The sequence below is a fragment of the Pipistrellus hanaki genome, assembly GCF_964339955.1.
Source record: "Pipistrellus hanaki genome assembly, chromosome: 5".
Classification (NCBI taxonomy): domain Eukaryota; kingdom Metazoa; phylum Chordata; class Mammalia; order Chiroptera; family Vespertilionidae; genus Pipistrellus; species Pipistrellus hanaki.
In genome coordinates this window covers 45,057,764-45,078,791 of record NC_140507.1, presented here as the reverse complement: position 1 = coordinate 45,078,791, position 21,028 = coordinate 45,057,764, and the positions used below count along the sequence as shown (strand labels likewise).

Here is a 21,028-nt window from a genome sequence, read left to right as displayed (position 1 = left end):
GGGGATGCTGGGGACACTGTCCCTCTGTCTCCTAGGATACCCCATCTCCGACACAAAGACTGGGTCTGTGTTCTGAAAACCACAGGACTCTCAGTAGAGGATGGCAATTTCAAACATGGGCAGATCAGATAAATGATGTAAGGCTCTTTTTTGTTTTTCATAAACAATGTTGCCTTTGAGGCTAATCCGAGGAAACCAGACCTGGCTCGTGTTGTTTTATGTGAGGCCTGGTAATGACATTCAACCAAGCTTTCTTGAAAGAGGTACTCCTCTGTGTGAATACTTTTCCTGGTATTTGCATGTACATGGCCCGTGGCCCTTTGATTTCCTTTGCACATTTGGTCCTGAAGTTAAGCTGGAGCAAGAAATGCAGTGGTATTTAAGATAAACTTGAACGCCACAGGGGAAGAGGGACGGAAAGGGAAAGGAGTATGCCAAGTGTCCCAGGGGTCAGAGATGCTTCCATCTCCTAAAAAGTGACAACCAACTCAGTCCCTGATGTGTCCCTGCAGAACGTAGAGAGCCCTCGGGAGGATGGAAAGGCAAAATGTATGTTATATCTGTGACCTATTCGATGAGATAGTTAGCCATTGACTTGCCATGTTTAGATAATTCAGGTCCCAGGGATCTTTGTCTCCCAGTTCTGTTCTGTGTGGAAGAAAATCCTGACCTGGTAAAACTGGAAATGACACAGTTTTACTAATGAGGGGAACTGGGGTCCAGAATGTTGAAGTGACTTGGCCAAAGTCACACAGTTAGTGACATAAATAGGGCTGAAAGCTGGATCTTCTAACATCCAAGCCATGCACCTCCCACGAAAGATAACCCTAATGTTTCTACCTCATGTCATGTGTGCAGAGCTTTAAGTCATCATTCTGTGAGGTCACCATATTGTGAGGGCAACCAGACCAATTCCCTTACCCACTTTACTACATTGACGGAATGCTGACCTACATCATAGGACTCAGCTGTACTGGCTGTGCAGTGATTTCTGTTGCATCAGCCAGGCCTGGAAAACTCATTGTTATGTATTACGAGCAAGGAAAGTGTCTGAGTCACTCCGTGGCTACATGAGGTTCTAGATGACTGGGATCAACTCTGTTTATGGTTATAGTTCCTTTCTTCACCTAGGAACGTGGTCGGCAAACTGCGGCTCTCGAGCCACGTGCGACTCTTTGGCCCCTTCAGTGTGGCTCTTCCACAAAATACCACGGCCTGGGTGAGTCTAATTTGAAGAAGTGGCATTAGGTTAGAAGAAGTTTAAGTTTAAAAAATTTGGCTCTCAAAAGAAATTTCAATCGTTGTACTATTGATATTTGGCTCTGTTGACTAATGAGTTTGCCAACCACTGACCTAGGCCGTAAGAACACTTTGCTGTTTTTCCACTTGGTGGTGGTGATGAGAATAGTGATGATCAAATACAGCTGTCAGTAAAAAGGGGCAAATATGAAACAAAATTATCCAATCAGATAAGATGGAACATAAACTCGATTTTGATGCTGTATTGGTGTCCTTATGTTCCTAGTTAGTTTTTAATCATATTCACTGCATGTCTGTTTATAACACAGAAGGGGACAAGAGGAAAGTGTCTCCTTTTTCTCCATCTCCTTAATATTTAGAAGGTTTGTGTCTTGTGTTGAACTGGAGTCTGCCATTATTTACCATCTTCTTTGGCATTTATGTAGGACTTGCTTCTTTTAATAAATAGCTCTTTTTTAATTTCCATAAAACCATTTGTCTTCACTACTGTCAAGGAACCAATAACCTTGGTAAACACTTTCTTATACTCATTTAGATTCAATTGACGGATAAATCTAATTATTAAGATGGTCCAACTCCTAGTGATCTTTAGTAAAAAGCATGATTTGGATCTAGTTGGGTTAGAGAAAATCTGTAGGACCCCCTAGACAAGGGAGAGGAATCACCCTCTGAAACAAAAAGCCTCTAGAAACTTGAGGTGGTCCCTTAATGTACGAGGTGGCCCTTAAATGTACCTCTGGTGGTCGCTAACTCTCCCATTAGTCTGCGTTTCTGAGAACCAACCACAAAGGAAGGATGGGTTTGGTGACAGACTTCTGGTTCCAATCCCTCCGTTCTCTAGTCAGGCTGCACATCAGGCTCCGTTTGAGCAGGGCCTGTGGTTTTTCTCTCCTTTATTCTTGGTGCAGGTAACCACCCAAAGACAGAAGAGACCAACTGCAAAAGCTACAACTGCTTTAGTTGGACCATTTTGTTAAGAATGTTTATGTTTTTACTCATCTCTTTAGTTTGCATTTTGGAAATCCCGTAATACTGGTTAGAAAATTGTTGCAAGTAAGTCAGTGTTTTTATTTAGAAGTCAATATTTCCTGGTCGTTTTGGTGTCACTTAAAGAGAAATACAAAATTTGACTACATTTTAAAACTTTATGGTGCTTTCCCCTTTTTTGGTTAATCTAGACTTAGGTTGAAAACTCTAGCCTCCCCAGTTTCATAACTATTATCTATATCTCAGAAGCGGACTTTTCTGTATTCTCCAAGGTATCTATAACATCCGCTCTGCCCCTGGCAAGTCAGACTTTCTTATCCTTTGTCAGCCACTCACAAAACGTTGCCCTTTCTCTCCTGAAAGGAGGTGTATGTGAATTACCATCTGAAATGAGGGTGGTCTCAAGGCACATCAGGGAAAGGAAATACCTCAGGCCATTTTTCCAGAAAGATGAAGGGAAACATATCTTCCTTCCTTTGTGAGTCCTCTGATTTTTCAGGGAGAAAGACCTCTTAGACTTGGTGTTGAGGGGACTTTATCATTTTCTTTTAAACTCGAATTTCTCCATCTGCTAGTTCTGCTCATGTGAGAAGCCCATCTCCCAAATGACTTTATCCTACACTGAACTCTTTTAACCTCTCAGCCCTCAGTCACCAAATGATAGTAATGCAATTCCTCTTTCTAATCCCCTAACCATTAACTGCTATTAGCCATAATCCCTGATACCTAATTTCATCTTACATTTCCTGGACAAACCATTTTCTTTTTGTTTTTTATAAAGGCAGCTTACATCTTCCCCTTAAAGGGTATGGAAACGGCTTTTTATTTTTGTGGAAGAGAGAAGGGTTTTTTGTTTTTTTTAAGCACCCCCTTTTAATTCAGATATAACCAAAAGCAAAATAAAATACATGGACAAGATAGAACGTAGTCTTTGAATTTACTTTACATGTTCATATTTAAAAGGAACATATTTCATTTGCTTTAAAAATGATTTTAAATAAATTAAATTTTGAAAACATTATTTCTGGTTCACCTCTTTAAAAAAAAGATGGTCTTTCTTTGAATATAATCCAATACCATTGTTTGCAAATAATTATTGCTTCCTTATTGCTTCCACTTTAAAAGTAAAAAAAAACAATTTAAGTGATTGAATTGGGGCCAGATATTATATAATACAAATTAAACACAATTACAGAAATATCTGAATTCATAACTTAAACTTAAAACAATCAATACTTGACTGTAGGCCCAGATCTCTTATTTTAAATATAATATTCTATAGGTTTTCTGCATTTAGTCCCTGTAACAAGTAGTCCCTTCTCCATGTTTTTCAATTATTGCTCCTGTCTTCTTCAATGAAAAGCAGATCTTATTTGCAACAAGCTGCATTTGCTAAGGTCAGGACCATAGCTTTGCTTATCTAACCACATGTATCATGGTTAGTTCATATGTTTTCCCATTAACTGGCTAAATTTCTCAGGTTGTTTTCCATGTAAATAGGTAGATAGATAGATAGATAGATAGATAGATAGATAAATGGTCTCTTGGTTTAAGATTTTATTCACTCATCAATCATTAATGGGGATTCCACTAGACAGTAAACTACAGAGAGCAGAAATTTGTGTGTTTTTACTACCATTTTTTTTCTCTTCAAAACCCAGAGTTTTTGAAACTGGGGAAAGTATGTGATCTGAAATTTGTGTTGAATGATCCAGTGTCAATTACTTAAGGTAGCTCTATTCATATTAATGGGAAGCAAACATAAATACAGTCCTGTCCTCAGGGAGCTTACAGGAGAGAAAAGAAACTGGGATAGATCTTAAAAAATGCATTTATTGTCACAGGGCTCTGAAGTAGAGGGATAAGGTGCTGTGAGGGTGCAGACCAGAGGGGTCTTCTCTCCTGGAAGACATCTAGGAAAGGCTCCCCCCAAAATGACTTGATTTGAGACCAAAGGATAATTAGTCAATAACTAGAGGAAAAGAAGAGGGAAGAGAGTTGCAACCTGTTTAGTTTTACCTCAGTTCTTTTTCCTCTTACTCTATATCCCCCATTCATATTTATTATTATAGACTCTTTCTATTTTTCCTGCCAATTTAGTTTGCTATCTACTCCTGGACTTCTGCATAAATCTCAAGTGTATATGGGTATCTTTTTGGGAAACAGCCCAAGCTTACTCTCCTGTTAAAAATGCCAATGATGATTTTAAAACTAAAAATGAAATATCAAATAGGAAAGTAAATTAGCTTGGAGAATATCTCCTTTTCTACTTATTTACTGTAATTACTGTGTGTATAGGCCAGCTGGTGTTGCTCAGTGGTTGAGTGTTGACCAATGAACCAAGTCGAATATAGTATTCGTTGATGTGGGTTATGGTGGTTACATAGGGGTTTGCTGTATAATTATTTGTTAAACTAAACATATTTTTATGTATTTTCCTATACCCACACTCACACTTAAACGTATACAAAGGAGGCAAAATTGGATGTAAGAATGTGATGTAAAAGGGTAGTACAAACTAAATGTAAACCTAGTTTGAATCTACATAAGTAATGGAAATTCTTTAAAATTCCAACAGAGTTCTCTACCTTTGACTGGAATCGAATTCTGGGACCCTTCAGTCCATAAGCCAATGCTCTATCCACTGAACCAAACTGGCTGGGGCCTCAATTTATTTTTTTGGTAATCTGTATAAATGTAACCTGCACTAACGTCACTGAACAGGATCATTCCATATAATATGCCACTTGCTTAACATGGGCATGAAGACTTTCTCTCTGATAGACTTCAAATACTAGAGCCACTTTGTTCAGATATCACCATGCCATCTCTTCCAGACATCATCATTAACATTCATGCCACTTGTGCATGATTTCAGAGATAGTTGCCCTGGTTTATTAAGTGTTATTAGAAGCAAAGTCAAAAATTACAGGCCTTTATTACTAACCAGCAGCATTTGCTGTTTCAGCGCCGACTGGGAGATGCAGCCAAGAAAGCAATCAGTAAGCTCCAGGTCAGGACCATCAAGAAGGGCGACAAGGTAACAGCCTCTTTTCTTTTGGGTGGGGGCTATTTAAACAAGCTCTTGGCTTTACTTGGCCATCAAGGTAGAAGGGAGAGAAGGATGGGAAGGGGGAATGAATGCTATTAGTTCTCCCATAGGCATCTGTTATCTTACCTGTCTTTATTAAATACTAGAGGCCTGGTACACGGGTAGGGTCCCTAGGCCTGGCCAGCGATCAGGGTCAATCTGTGGAACAACTGGAGGGGCGATCGGGTTGGAGGGGGGAGAGGGACTTGCACCCACCTTAGCTGGCCTAGGTTCTGCAGGATGGGGGCAGCTCCTGCATTGAGCGTCTTCCCCCTGGTGGTCAGTGCACATCATAGCGACCAGTAGTTCCACCATTCAGACAATTTGCATATTAGGCTTTTATTACATAAGATAATTTAAAGCCCTTTATAAAAGGTATACAATGGAACAGCAAAGTAATTTGGAGAATTTAAAATTAATGTAGGAAGAGCAGATAAAGCCAGGATGAAATTAGACAAATGCATTACCTAAAATGCCTAACAGAAATGGGTCCCAAATTTAGGTGGGTGCTTTTTAGCAGCCAATGCAAAGAAGGAAATAATATTCCATTTTCAAGAAGTAGCTACCTTATTCCAGTGTTCCACAAGATTAAAAAAAAAAAGATGGTTCCTGTATTAGGACTTGATTCTTTGCAAAGAAGACAATGTTATTTGCTGAACGATGTCCTCCACTACAGTAAATGCAGGAAGCATATTTAGTGTCTCAGAATTCTAGTGTCTAGAGCCCAATGTCATTGCAGCAGCCTCCCTCACTGTAGCAGGATGGCATACAGCCAAAAGCAAATGCATGTCTAGAGGATGGACAGCAGAGCAGTGCAGTCCATACCGGTGGCCTCTGAGGATTTTTCTTCGCCCAGGAGAAATTTTAAAGCAGTGGATTGCAGACATGGATTTGGAGCTCTTGGGAGCTTGTAAGGGATTCATGACTCAACATGCATTTCAGGTGTTTGTCTTTAGTCTGAATAATTGATTTGTCTCCCTAATTATGTTCTGCTGTTTTTCAACTATATAAAAATTCTATTGACCTTATTATGATAACATTCATTTAAAAGCACTACTGAATTGAAAGTATTTTTCCATTACTTTCCCCCCTGAAACAGGGAATAATAAAATAATAAGAACTATTATGTAAGTAATATTTTATGGGGTATTAAAGGAGGTTTATATACTTGGGGAAGAAAGAAAGAAGTCAGAAACACTATTTTAGCATTGTGTACATTAGATTCCTGAGGAATGAAAAGATTAAATATTTAGATACTTCTCCATAAATGGTATTTCTCATCTTTGAGTTTTTGCTATGTCACCTCTAATTATAATGAATAGCATAATTAGTAATGGTACATTTAAAAATTATTCCACTTACAGTGGAACCCAGAGACAAAACGTGGCGGTTAGAATGAATGAAAACTAAGCCAGTAAATAGTAAATTATTGATTAAGAAAACTGACCCCAAGACCATTGAAGCCTGCCTCTGAGGCACGGTTCTTTGGCGTGTTATTTGGGTATCTTTACAAGAGTTGAAATTACAAAAATAGGCTCACGTGTGCTTTCTGTGTTGCAGGAAACAGAGCCTGACTTTGACAACTGTGCAGTCTGTATTGAAGGGTACAAGCCCAGCGACGTGGTCCGGATCTTGCCCTGCCGGTGAGTCACCAGGCTGCCTGCTTTGGCTTGGGCGAGTGTGGCGAGTGCCCGCTGGCCTCTGGCTCAGACCTGCTAGGCCCATCTGCCCTAACGTTTCCATGTCTCACTATCAAACAACCGGAAAGCTCATTCTTTCTGTGTAACTTTTCTCCTGATCCTCTTTGCACCAAAGGAGGTATACCTCTAGGAAGTAGGACTTCATGATACAGTTTGATAGCACGGATCCCAGTACTAGTTTTCTTTAATAGAAGATTTGTGATACTTAAGTTTACAGTGCTATTTTAATTAAATGAGTAAAATTTTTCAAATAGTTTATGAATGATCAGCAGCCAGGAAATGGTCAGGATTAAGTAGGAAACCAAAGGCAGATTCCATTTCCTTTGTTTGTTTTGGGGGATTGGGTTTTTTGTTTTGTTTGTTTGTTTGTTTGTTTGTTTTACTAACAGGAACAGAAAGTGACAGTCCTCCCCACCCCCCTCTCCTAGAACCTGTAGGAAAGAGTGCCCGCAAGCGTAACTGGAAAAGCTCCCCAGGTGATTCTCAAGCAATCCTCATTCCTCTTGCTAATTGATATTTACTGTTAAGGTGTCTGAATTCTTTTTATACAGTTAAAATTAAACACATTTAAATAACTTAATTAAATTATTTTCAAGTTGCCTTAAAAGTTGTCCTCCTGTAATTAAAAGCCTTTCTGCATCTGCTCAAGTATTCTGAAAATAAAATTAAATTCTGCCTTGAAGAAATGGTCTTCACTTGAAAAGACTGGCTTTAAAGAGTCTTAAAGTATTCACATAAATAAAGTAGAAAAACACACAAAGATAGAAAACACCCAAAGATACAACACAACCCATTTACTCATAAAACAATGCATCTTTAAAAACTATTCATTAGAAATACAAAAGAAATAAAATATGCCTTTGGCGGAATTGGTTCAGTAATCCCAAAATGACAAAGAAGTGACAGAGAGAGAAAATCACACCCAGGATATTCAAATAAATGCAGAAACCCTCCAGGGGAATGAATGGATTGTACTTGAAATGCTTTTAGGCCAGTTGATCATTAGGAAACCACGCCTGGGGAGGTGCACCCTGGTGGCCCCAGCCAAGGCCTTTGGTGGGATTCTTCTCCTTGGTTTATAGATGCCTGGTTGTCTCTAAGATGAAATAGTACGGTGGGCACATAAAGACTCCGTAGTTTCCGTCACATGAGGGTGCTATACATAAATTCTCTCTAAACATTCCATGTGGCATTTACCAGGTGACTTCTAGAAACTCTGGCAAATAGTAGCAGTATGTGAACCTCAGAGAGCCTCTCAGCATAGCATCTTTTCATCTCTGCAGATTTTACTTGGGATTTTATATATCCTGATAGTTATAAGTAAGGAAAGTGCTTTTCTTTATTTTATTTCTTTGGAGACTGTTTAGAACCCTGTCAGGCTGCTCCGAATTAAAATATATATATTTTTTTATTTTATTTTATTTTATTTTTTTCAAAACAGCCCAGCCAGGATTGGCTCAGTGATTGAGCATCGATCTATGAACCAGGAGGTCATGGTTCAATTCCTGGTCAGGGCACATGCCCAGGTTTTAGGCTCAATCCCCAGGGTAGGGCATACAAGAGGCAGCCAATCAATGATTCTCTCTCATCATTGATATTTCTATCTCTCTCTCCCTCTCCCTTCTTCTCTGAAATCAATTTTAAAAAATATATTTTTTTAAATATCTAAAGCAAATTAAATAGCAACTTTTTCCTGAATCGCCAAAGAACTTTACAAACGTAATTTAAAAAATAAGTTAGTGCGGTGAAGACGTGTGCTGGGGAGTGGGAGTGGCTGGGGTGAGGTCAATGGCGGAAAAAGGAAACATATGTAATATTTTAAACAATAAAGAATTAAAAAAGAAAATCTGTTTTAAAAACTTGGTGCAGCATTACTTCAGCCCTGTAATTCATACAGTGTAAAACACCTTGTTCTTTTAGAGCTCTGGCATACGTATATTCTATATTACTGCTTAGAGTTGCTAGAGACTGCGTAATAGCCTAGTCGTAGATGTACCACCGTTCACTTCACCATGCCCCTGTCTGTAACACCTGGCTGATTGCAATTTGTAATTATAACAAATTACATGGCTTTACCAGCATTTAGATTGTCATAATATATCAAGCCAGATCTCATTCTACTCTAAAATATTATGGAAATATTAACCAAGAAAAAATAGCATTTTAATATTTATCACACACACACAAAAAAAACTTTATAAGCTTCCTTTTTTTTCTTTTTCTTTTTGAAACTTTCATTTTATGTATATTAGCCCTTGCCCTATGCTGGTTCAATTTGGCCTCAAGCTTTCCCTTTTTATATCATTATTTGGTTCTCAGCTTATTCCTTGATTCTTTTTGCTTCGAGCTCTTTACTGTCCATTTGCTTTTATTTCCTTATTGTAGGCCCTCCTTTAAATAGTGAACTTCATTGAGCATTCCCAAATACAGATTATACTTATGGCCGTTTGATCTTAGACTTGCCACATGTATTCCCTCTTTGAAGAGCTCATACATTTTTTTTCTATGCTGACTTTAAAATCAAGATATTTGTATGCCTGTTGTTGGGTTCTGCCAGACAGTTTGCAGTAATGGATGTTATTCAACAAAGGCACTGGCATTTGCTTTTTGCTAGGAAATTTCCTCTTGGGTATTATTAAGCCTTTGTTCCTATGAACTTCATAGACTCTCCCATTATTTCCAGGCTGACTCATACGCAGAATTCTTTGCATCTCCTTGGAGTAAAAACTGCTTCCAAAAATGTTCCAGTTTACTGTCTTCCTCCTCTGATATTCTTTTCCGTGGCCTCCTCGCCCCTGACACGCTGGGTATATCTCTGCCCTGTTGTTACTGGGTAGGGTGTCTTTCCGTATCACTTAGGAATGGAAGCTCTTGTACCACCATATTTTCAAAATCATTCTCTTGTTTGTTTCTTTCCTTTGTCTCTTTCAGACACCCTTGCATGCGTAAGGAACTAATATGATTTCCCTATTTGTTGTCATGGTAATGATTAAAGTCATGCACAGACATACCTACCAGCTCCAAGATGTGAGTTTTAACAACAGACCTATGCTATTCAGAATCAATTCTTGCTTTTTTAACTTAACTTAAGTTAAAAACTCTTTTAAAATACTTTATGAATGATCATGAAAGGATCGATCACCAGAATATGATCAAGAATGAGTAGGAAGTCAAAGGCAGATTCCATTTTCCTTCATCTTTTTCCGAACCAAAACAGAATGTGACAGCACCACCAAAACTCTGGGAATCTAGGAGAGGGTGCCAGCATTGTGTGTGCTGTGTTTTTAATTGAGCCTTGACTTTTGTTAACAGGAGAAAATGTCAATGAAGGGATTTAGATTTTGATGCAAAAATCTAATTTACCTAACAAGTGATTGGTTTTCACATATTCAATTCAAAACCTGATAAGTAATAATAATGGTACGTGTTTCTACTGTTATTATTATTGTTGTTGTTACAGTGTAATGTGGCGTTACTCTTATCATCATTATTGGAACTATTACTGTTCCTAGTACAATGGTTACATCATTATGACGTTCGATTCTTTCCTGTCTTTCTACAGTAGTCTTCTTACTAAGCTTTCTGCTCCTACTCCTGCTCCTTAATTATTCATTCTGATAAGTCTATTTTTAATTATCTGGCTATAGACTAGATTGACTCCAAGTACTCTTCAGCAAATACAATTTTAAATTCATCAAATGTATCAGTATTAGGACCAAAAAATTAGTTGAGACGAGATTAAATGAAATGTACTTCAGTCCTTCCATTTCTTTAAATTCTACTTCTGCAACAAGGGATATTCATAGAAAACTAAAGACATGCATTATTAACTATTGGCTCCTTACAAGGGGGATTGAGTTGGCTAGTGCAATGGCCATTGCCTTCATCCTGGATCTCTGTATGAATCACCCTTGGGAATCCTGCCAAGTGTGCCTTAGTATTTTATACTCTTCTCCATGGGGACTCGCCACAGCAGTTCATGTATGGGGTAACTACATTTCTCCCAAGCAAGAGAATGTTTTTACATTGTGGGTACTGGATGGTGATACTGTCCAGATTTCTCTCTATGCTTGCTGATGGGAAACTAAAAGCCCTGTTTGTGACCCACACACATAGTCAAAAGCTATCTTTGCAGCCTCATCCCTGACTCTGCTTTATGCCTGCATTCTTGGTTTTCTTTCTTCTTTTACTTTTATGACATCTTCTGGGATATCTGTATCTCCTAAGTCTTCTTCAGTCTTTTCTAGAATAAACATTTTCCATGTCTTTACAACTTTGTCAACATAGTTTTTAATCCTGTATAATAAAGAGCTAATATGCTAATTAGGCCAAATAGCAGAATGACCTTCCAAAGGAAGCCAGGGTGGCTGCAAGGGTTGAGGCAGCCAGGGCTACCAGGGCCTACCCTTTCACGAATTTCGTGCATCAGGCCTCTAGCTGTTTTATAACATCCCATATAGCATAATCTATTTGATTATTTTTGAACATTTCATTTGCCCCCCCTTCACACCCTGCCACACACACACACTTTTTTGCTGTTAAAAATAGGCTATCATAAATAGCTATGTGTGTAGACCTTAGCTCACATATTGGCATATTTCTTTCTTTTTTTTTTTTTTTTTTAGGTTAGGTATTCAAATAACCTAATTGTTTTTCATAAAGTTTTACTGAAAGGGTTTTCCAGCAAGTCAGAGCTAAGAAGACTATTCCAAGCGAAGACAACTCATGGTAACCAGGAATTGTTAGCTTATAATCCCTGTCAGGATGGTGGAGGAGCAGGCTGGTTCAGATCACTTAGGACCTGAATGCCCAGCCAAGGAGCCTGGGCTGTAGGCAGCTGCTGGGGGCCCTCTGATGGGTTTAGCTTGTGTTACATGCACAGCACGCTGACACCATGTGCAACATCATATGGCTTGAAGGGATGTGACTGGAATTGGGAGACCAGCTAAGAGACTGTTAATCTAAAAATAAAAGGCCAAAGTGAAAGGCAAGAATCATTTATTTGCATTTAAAAGAATAATTATTCTGGAAATACTGATTTATGCAGAAACCAAAATAGTGACCCAAAGAAGAAAAAAAAAGTTAAATGCTCTTCAAGTAAAAAGTACATTCTTGAGAATTATCAGTCCTACATTCTTAATGCTATAGGATTGGTACAGGATGGTTATTAGTCAGATGTCAGGTGGTCTGGATGATGGATACCAGGTGGTCTGGAACATGGGAACCTCTGGATGAGACAGGTGTGGTCTCATCCAGTGGTCTGGAAAATGGATGTCTATGTGAGCCCTGCAGGGGGTAATCAGGTGGCCTGGATATGTGAGTCCTGCAGGGGGCAATTAGAGTGTTATCTGCAGGTCCAGATGTAGATCCAGGCATCAACAAAGGACTGAGAAATTCAAACAAGTATAATAAGTTCCCAGGATAGTGAGAACAGGAATTGAGTCTTTCCTCATACCACAACTTTCGTAATGTTAATAATCTTAGCAGCTTGGTTAGAGTGAACTCCACTTTTTTATTCCCTGTCTTCACTCTTCCCTTAAGACTATTGTAACACTGAGGCAGGAAGTGCTAGAGGCCTGAGTAGGACCCTTGGCACTGGGGATGTAGAGAAAAGGATCTTGTCAGGAGAGACTCAGAGGAAAATCCAGCATGAGTCCTCTTTTGGAATAGTTGAAAGTGGCTGCCTATATTGGGTTGGTGACTGGTAGATGCATCTGTTTATGTTTAAAACATGCTCTTAGAGATCAACCAAAGGAGTTGTATGCATGCATATGAGCATAACCAATGGACATAGACACCAGGGGTGTGAGGGCATAAGTTCTGGGGGTGGGGAGTGGGGAGGGCAATGGGGAATAGGACACATATATAATACCTTAATCAATAAAGAAAATAAAAATTAAAAAAAACGTATCCTCAGGTGAGGATTAAATAATTAAATAGATAACGTTACTTACATTTAAAAACACACACACACATGCTCATATCTTTTTCATTCAGATTCTAAACAATAGAAGAAATCCAGCAGCTGGTACACTATTGCTTCAAAACCATAACAGAAAAACAGATTTTAAGCACTAAAACAGAGTTCTTTTATCACTTAAAACATGTGAGGACCAACTCTGGCTTATCTTTTGGTGACTTCTTCTGAGTTATTCATCCCCAGAACAATCCCCGCACCTGGGTCATTGAGGCACACTTCCATTTTGGGTAGATACTCGTTCGATTCTGTGCTACGCTTCCTCTTTCTCTTCTCTCCGTTTTAGGAACGAGGCTTAATTTCAGTTGTATCCGTTTAAGAGCTCTTTTAGTAATGCAGGGCATGCAAGCTATAATACTGTTGGGTTTTTTTCTTTGAAACTTAAGCCAACATTTTACAAATATCTGAACATGACTAATGGGATTCCTGCTGTAAGAGATGAAATAGAGATTTAAACACAGTAATATGCCAGAATAAAAATCAAAACAGAATAAGTGGTTACCGTTAAATTGCAGAATAAATTAACCGTGAGAGGACAAGTGAAGCTTGTAGGTGCCAATTGGGGACATAGATACCCTAACTGGCACAGAAATTCCTAATGACATTTCAATATCTGACTCAGATAGCACCTAAAAGTGATAGGCCTGGAGATTTGGAAAAAGAATTTTTTTAGGACAAAGCCCAATTTTGGTCTTCTAGTTTCTTTGAAGGTCTGTTAGCTACCATGTGCCTACAATTGACAAAGACATTAATAAATCATCCCTGTCCCTCTAACCACTCAGACAGACAGCTATTTTTCTTTTTCAGTTGATGTGACCGACATATATTTTTAACATGAACCTGGTTATTCATTCACTCCTCAAATGCAAGCACCCATTAACTCCTGTCCCCAAAGACAGGTGACATTTTCTTCCACCAGAGAAGTAGCTCTGGGAGACATTTAGTAGAAAGGACCTGGCAAACAGTAAAGGGATCCATTTGTAGAACTTTCTGAACAAGCACTTATGGTAAGACTTGCCTGCCAAGGCCCAGCCTCGTTAAAATCAAGTTAATGAGATGTACTGAGCTAATGTAGGTGAGTGCACAGCAGTACACCAATGAGCGACTGGCGTCCGATGGGCCCCCTGAAAGGCTGTGTGTTCAGTGTCTCCGGGAGCATTTCCGTGTTCTCAGGGGTGCTTCCAACAAACCCACCTGGGCAGTCTGTAGCCTCACCTGTCTTGCCTGAAACTCTGAAGTGGGATCCACGTTTTGGGTCCTTTCATGATAACCCAAGGTGACTTCTCAGTTGGATGCTGATATTCACCTGGAAACTTTCCTTTTTGGGAGTGGGGGACATGAGACTCTCCTTGCCAGACACGGCATGATCATTATAAAGAGCATAACATAAAGAAGAATTATAATCTGATATAGAAATGGGAATCATTTTAACATTTGATAATTCAAAACTTCACAATCAAGTTTTACTGAAAGCACTAAAGATAAACACTAGCCCCGTAAGCTGTTTTTCCCCAGGGACCAGTGTGATTTTTTAGATGAGTCAAATGAACTGAATGTCTTTGTGGGGAGAAAATTCCAACCTCTTTATGAGTAAAAGAAATTTACAAAATGGTGAAATGTGATCAGGATTCCGACGATGAGTCCTATAACTCGTGAAGTGGAAAATAAAGGGGTGCTTTCTAGCCAGGCAGCAATGGTCTGTCCTGACTTCACCCTGCATGCCTGTGACATATCTTGATGAGGAACAGGTTTTTTTCCAAGTTCCTTTTTTTAAAAACAGTGATAAATGTTGGCTAGTTTTCATAAGGTTTGACTCACTCTTTCAAGCCTATGTTATGCAAGTTAGATTATTGGGCATTCTGCTTATATAGAGGTGTGATTTTTGAAATAACTTTCAGGGTTTTGTGGCTAATACATTTTTAACATAGAGAAAAGTATAAAGATGTAAACAAAAAATAATCTCACTATGAGAAAGAAATTATTATTAGTATTGGTCTATTTCATTTTTTATAATACATGTATATAAATACCATATATGCTGTTATGCATTGTATGTTGGTAAATATATAGCATGTATTTGTCAAACATTGTAGAGTCAGAACATTAACACAATTTTTATTCCACTTTCTTATTTAACATTAAAAAGTAAGCATTAAAAAAAAAAAGTAAGCATTTTCACCCAGCTGGCGTGGCTTAGTGGTTGAGCATTGAAATCTATGAACCAGGAGGTCACAATTCGATTCCCGGTCAGGGCACATGCCTGGGGTTGCCAGCTCAGTCCCCAGTGTGGGGCATGCAGAAGGCAGCCGGTCAATGATTCTCTCTCATCGTTGATGTTTCTATCTTTCTTTCTCTCTCCCTTCCTCTCTGAAATCAATAAAAATATATATATTTTTAAAGTAAGCATTTTCTATAATTAGAAATTATTTTAAAATATCTTAGTGGTTGCAGAGTAGCCCATTATTGGGGTTTAGTTAACTGCACTCCTATTGTTCAGCATTTAAATTACTTCAAGTTTTCATCATTATAAAAATATTACCTTAACTGTTTTTATATATTTTTCCTATGTATAATATCCCCTAGGATATATTGCTAAAAGTGAACTTACTGGGTCAAAAAACAATTTTTAATATATTTTATTGATTTTTTAAAATATATTTTTATTGATTTTAAAGAGGAAAGGATAAGGATAGAGAGATAGAAGCATCAATGATGAGAGAGAATCAATGATTGGTTGCCTCCTGCATGCACCCCTACACTGGGGATCAAGCCCACAACCCAGGCATGTGCCCTTGGCTGGAATCAAACCTGGGACCCTTCAGTCCACAGGCCAATGCTCTATCCACTGAGCCAAACCGGCTAGGGCAATATATTTTATTGATTTTTTACAGAGAGTAAGGGAGAGGGATAGAGAGTTAGAAACATCAATCAGTTGCCTCCTGCACACCTCCTACTGGGGATGTGTCCGAAACCAAGGTACATGCCCTTGACTAGAATCAAACCTGGGACCTTTCAGTCCACAGGTCAACGCTCTATCCACTGAGCCAAACCAGTTAAGGCCAAAAATGACTTTAAAGAACCTTCATAAGTATTGTCCAATTGCTTTCCTGAAAGATAGTAAAGGTTTACACTCCACTGAATGGGATGTGAGGATGCTTATATTAGTGTCACTTTGGAACTTTAAACTTGAACCATTTTAAACGTCTTTCTTATTTGATAGGCAAGTATAAAGGTAGCACTAGTTCTTTTTCTTTTTTTAAGGAACTGCCATGAATATTCAGAACCAATGGCATGCATATATATATATATATATATATATATATATATATATATATATTTTTTTTTTTTTTTTTTTTTTTTTTTTTTCTAGAGAGAGGAAGGGAGAAGGATAGAGAGAAACCTCCATGAGAGAGAAATATCTATTGGCTGCCTTCTATACACCCCCTACTGGGCTGGAGCCTGAAACCCAGGCTTGTGCCCTGACCTGCAATCAAACCATGACCTCCTGGTTCATGGGCCAATGCTCAACCACTGAGCCACACCAGCCAGGCAAGGTAGCACTAGTTTTAATTACCATGTTTTTTATTTTTTTGAGATATTACTGTTGACTAACAAGCTCTTCATATATCTAATCTAAATTGTCATTGTCTATAAGATGCTTACCAATTTTAAAGGTGTTAAAATGGAGATGGGGAATGGGAAGGCCTAGAATTGATAAAGTGTGATATTCACTACATATTTTAAAATTTTTATTTTGATATTTTCAGTAAATAGTGCTTTTTCTTTTTTAAATATTCTACTTTGTTTTGATAATGCTTTTTGATTAACACTAAAAAAAGATAAAATATATGAATTTTATCTTCATTCATTTTTATTTCTTCCTCTCTATGCTTCCCTATCAAGAAATAAAAAAATAAAAAAATAAAAAAACATTGGTTAACTACATTTTTTAAAATGTATGAGAAATTTATGTTGGTGTGAAGCATTCCACTCAAAACCATTATTTAAAAGACGCATACTTTCCAGAATATAACAACATACTCTGCCAAATTAAAAGTTATGTAATGTGGTAGGAGTTTAAAATGGCACAACTGCTTTGGAAATTTGACGGTTTCTACTAAAGTTAAACACATCTTACCCATCTATCCTAACAGTCCCACTCTTGGATATGTATCCAGGAAAAATGAATGCTACATTCACAGAAAGACGTGTACAAGAGTTGTCCTAGCACATTTTTCATAATAGCCGAAAAGGAAAACAACCCAAGTGTCTAACAACAGAAAAATGAATAAACAAATCGGGGTACATACACACAATGGAATATCACTTAACATTAAAAAAAAAAACAATGTATATTAGTAAGTATACATTAAAGCACACATGAATCTGAAAACACTATGTTGAACAAAAGAAACCCAGACCAAAAAAAAAAAAAAAAGAAAAGAAAAGAATGATCCCATTTACATGAAATTCAATCACAAACAAAGCTCATCTATGCTGACAGAAGCCATAATGGCAGGTACATGGCAGGGAGTGGGTACTGACTGGTGAGGGGCAGGAGAGGTCTTTGGGGAAACTGTATCTTTCAGGGGTCCTCAAACTTTTTAAAGTGGGGGCCAGATCACGGTCCCTCAGAGAGCTGGAGGGCCGGACTATATGAACTACTAATTCCTACTGTAACACCTCGGCTGCGCTCACTGCCCAAAAAACCTGGTGGGCCAGATCAGACTCCTCTGCGGGCCGCATGTGGCCCGCGGGCCGTAGTTTGAAGACCCCTGCATCTGAATAGTATGTACACTACAGTCATGGAGCTTTCTTAAGATTTAAGCAATTTTTATACTTACATTTGTGGGGAAGGGGAGAGGGGATTTTAAGTACCGAAGAAGCTATCCTTTGAATTTAAAAAAAGATAGTTCACTTCGTGCCTTAGTCAAAATTACATAAATTTTAAGTTCAAAGTGTGCTGATGGTGTTTTCTAATGACTTTTCTTTGATTTCTTTGGATTTGTATGTGTACCCAGCCAAGCATTAGGGACATCACTGAATCTCAGGGATGAAAGGAGGAAACAGAAAAGGAGATGGCAGGGCTGGTAAATGATGTCTGATGTGTTACTTTCTGTCGTCTGCCACGGAGCAAATGCCGCCCGAGGAAAGAGGTCTCGAACTGTAATAACCTTGTTAAATATGGCATTCTGACTTCACATGTCCTGATCCCCAGTTACATTCACCAGCTAGACAGACGGGAGGAATGCCAACCAGCTTTGCTGCCCCAGCCAAGCGATATAATTAGACCAGGGTCAAGTTTTCAGCGCGGAGCCGCCCTCCACAGAAACCAGAGACGCGAGTGACACTGGCTACGAGAGAAGGGTTCGGAGGTGCCCTCAGAACTTACGTTCCCCAAGGATTGATTTCGTCCCCTGTGGCTAAAATAAGCAACGCAGTTTAGTAGCAGGAGGATCTGATGCATTGTCTTAGTTTTTTAAGTTATATTGATTTTTCCTTACTGCTATTTAAATCCAATACTATGGGCAACCGGGTGAAAGAAGTGGCTGTTTATTGAAATATTTTAACGTTGAAAAGCACTCTACTGTTTACAAATATATTCTTTTGCATATGATAACTAATTGGTATCACAATTATATATATTATAATTATTGATATATATGTATATATCTTATATATTTATAATATAGAGTAGGTATCATGAATGCCTCATTATTTTAATTTTTAATTTTTTTATTAAGGTATTTTATATGTACATACTTATTTTCCCCCCACCCCACCCCACTTCTATACATGCCCTCACCACCCTTCCAGGGTTTTGAGTCCATTGGTTATGCTTTTATGCATGCACACAAGTCCTTCAATTGATCTCTTATCCCCCCCTCATTATTTTAATTAAAAAAAAAACTTAATTCAGAGAGATTAGTCACAGGGCCCAAAGCAAAGCCATATTTTCTGACTTCTGAACCAGTCTTTCTACTGTACCACTGGCTCTGGATCTGACACCTTGGCCCTACCCTCCCCCTGCCCCATAAGAGTGCTCTGCTGTGCCCTCAACTCTCTGAGAATATGGTTTTGGCTAAAAATCTGCCTCAGAAACTCCCTTAAAGCCAAATGTCAAAGGACCCCATGCACATCAGTTTTAAATCTAGCCCAGCCTTAAGGATTTCACTTTCTCCAGAGTGAGTTCAAGCTTGTTGTTATTGGGCCTGAAAACACCCTCCTTCTTCACAGAGGGCGGTGCTTATGCCAGAGGTGAGCAGTGATGTACCGTACTGCATTCTTTTTCGCTCTCCAGAAGGTGCACCTGCTAGCTTAGCCTGTTAGCTTGCCTAAACAAAGTAATTATGTTTACAGCAACAGCCAGAATATGGTCTCTACTGGTTCTGTGTGACAGCTCTTTTCCCCTTTCCTTTTCTTCTTTTTTTTTTTTTTTTAATTTTAAACGATGTTTATGTAGCCTAAATTGAGTGAATCCAGAAAATGCAGTGTCTCATAATTGGTCCAAACATTTCAGACTATGCCCAATGGCAGAGTCGCCCCCACCGCAGAAGGAGATGGAAGGAGTTTATGGCCTAAGGGGCTGTGCCTGCTTAACTGTCCTGATTCACACCGAGCCCAGAACACAGCACAGTGACCACTGTAGGGACTGTCTGCAGAGGGGACAGAGAAAGATGAGACAGTATGGAAGGGAATCACTTAACGACACAAAGTTTATCAGCACGTTCTTGAAGGCCATTTCACCAAGGGGAATGAAACAGCTTTCATTGATGCCAAAAGGAAAGCCAGGGGACCCTGATCTCAATGGCCTGCAAAAGGGAATGCGATGGAAAGGCCAGAACAGCCCTTTCTCCTCCATGTGGAGAAAACAAATTGCCATTCAGTTGGGGTAGGATTTATACATACAGGTGAAAGGACAAGAGAAAACAAAAATCATTTGAAGGGGAAATGAGTCAAACTGGGTTTTCAGTGCTGCTAAAAATGTGAGACCTGATTTTATTCATCATCCTCTCTGCATTATTATGCAGCTGTAGACATCATGTTTTGTGAGGTGTTTAAAGAATTTCTAAATGTTTGCTACCCTTTGGTGAATTAGGAAGAACAGTTTGATCAACCCCCTGTTGTACTTCTAATTTGTCAGGATTGTTAAGAGATAGAATATCTTGTCCTTTTGTTCTTCTGATGTATTTCCTCACCCAGCCTTTGTTAAAACATGGGAAGGGACAGTGTTCTACTGAGAATTGCACAAATAGGAAGAGTTGAGATTGACTCTGCCTTACAGATGTTTACTAAACTGATGGTGCATTGCACTAAATTCCAGTGTCTACCCTATTCTTTTATTTATTTAACCATCACTCCAACACACAAGATGGCCACCCTCATGTGGACACAATATGGCCACCACAAGATGGTCAGCAGGGGAGGGCAGTTGGTAGGAACTAGGCCTACAAGGGAGAGCAGTTGGGGGCAATCAGGCCTGTAGGGGAGGGCAGTTAGGGATGACCAGACCAGTAGAGGAGGGCAGCTAGGGGGGATCAGGCCTGCAGGGAGAGCATTTGGGGGGACCCAGGCCTTCGGGGGAGTGTAGTTGGGGGGACCATCCCTGCAGGGGAGGGTTGTTGGTGGGGACCAGGCCTGTGGGGGAGTGCAGTTAGGAGTGACCAGGCTGGCAAGGGAGGGCAGTTAGGGGTGACTGGGCCAGTAGAGGAGGGCAGTTATGGGTGACCAGGCCAGCAGGGGAAGGCATTTAGGGTCAATCGGGATGGCAGGGAGCAGTTAGGCATTGATCAAACTGGCAGGGGAGTGGTTAGGGAGTGATCAGGCTGGCAGGCAGAAGCAGTTAGGGGCAGGCAGACAAGCAGTTGGGAGTCAGCAGTCCTGAATTGTGAGAGGGATGTCCCAGATTGGAGATGGTTCAGGCTCAGCTGCGGGACACACTACCACCCCCCATGCATGAATTTCATGCACCAGGCCTCTTGTCCAATTATAGTCTTAATATTTGATGGTTAA

The 21,028-nt window shown here is 39.3% G+C and overlaps 1 protein-coding gene across 3 annotated transcripts in view; it reads left to right on the top strand.

Moving 5' to 3' along the window:
* RNF150 (ring finger protein 150) overlaps positions 1 to 21,028 on the top strand; it is a 160,440-nt gene that overhangs the window by 93,795 nt on the left and 45,617 nt on the right. For all 3 annotated transcript variants that reach the window (XM_084884269.1, XM_084884270.1, XM_084884268.1), the window contains exons 3-4: positions 5,216 to 5,287; positions 6,899 to 6,981. In XM_084884269.1, coding sequence (XP_084740395.1) covers positions 5,216 to 5,287; positions 6,899 to 6,981 — 155 coding nt within the window. The remainder of the gene's footprint in view (positions 1 to 5,215; positions 5,288 to 6,898; positions 6,982 to 21,028) is intronic.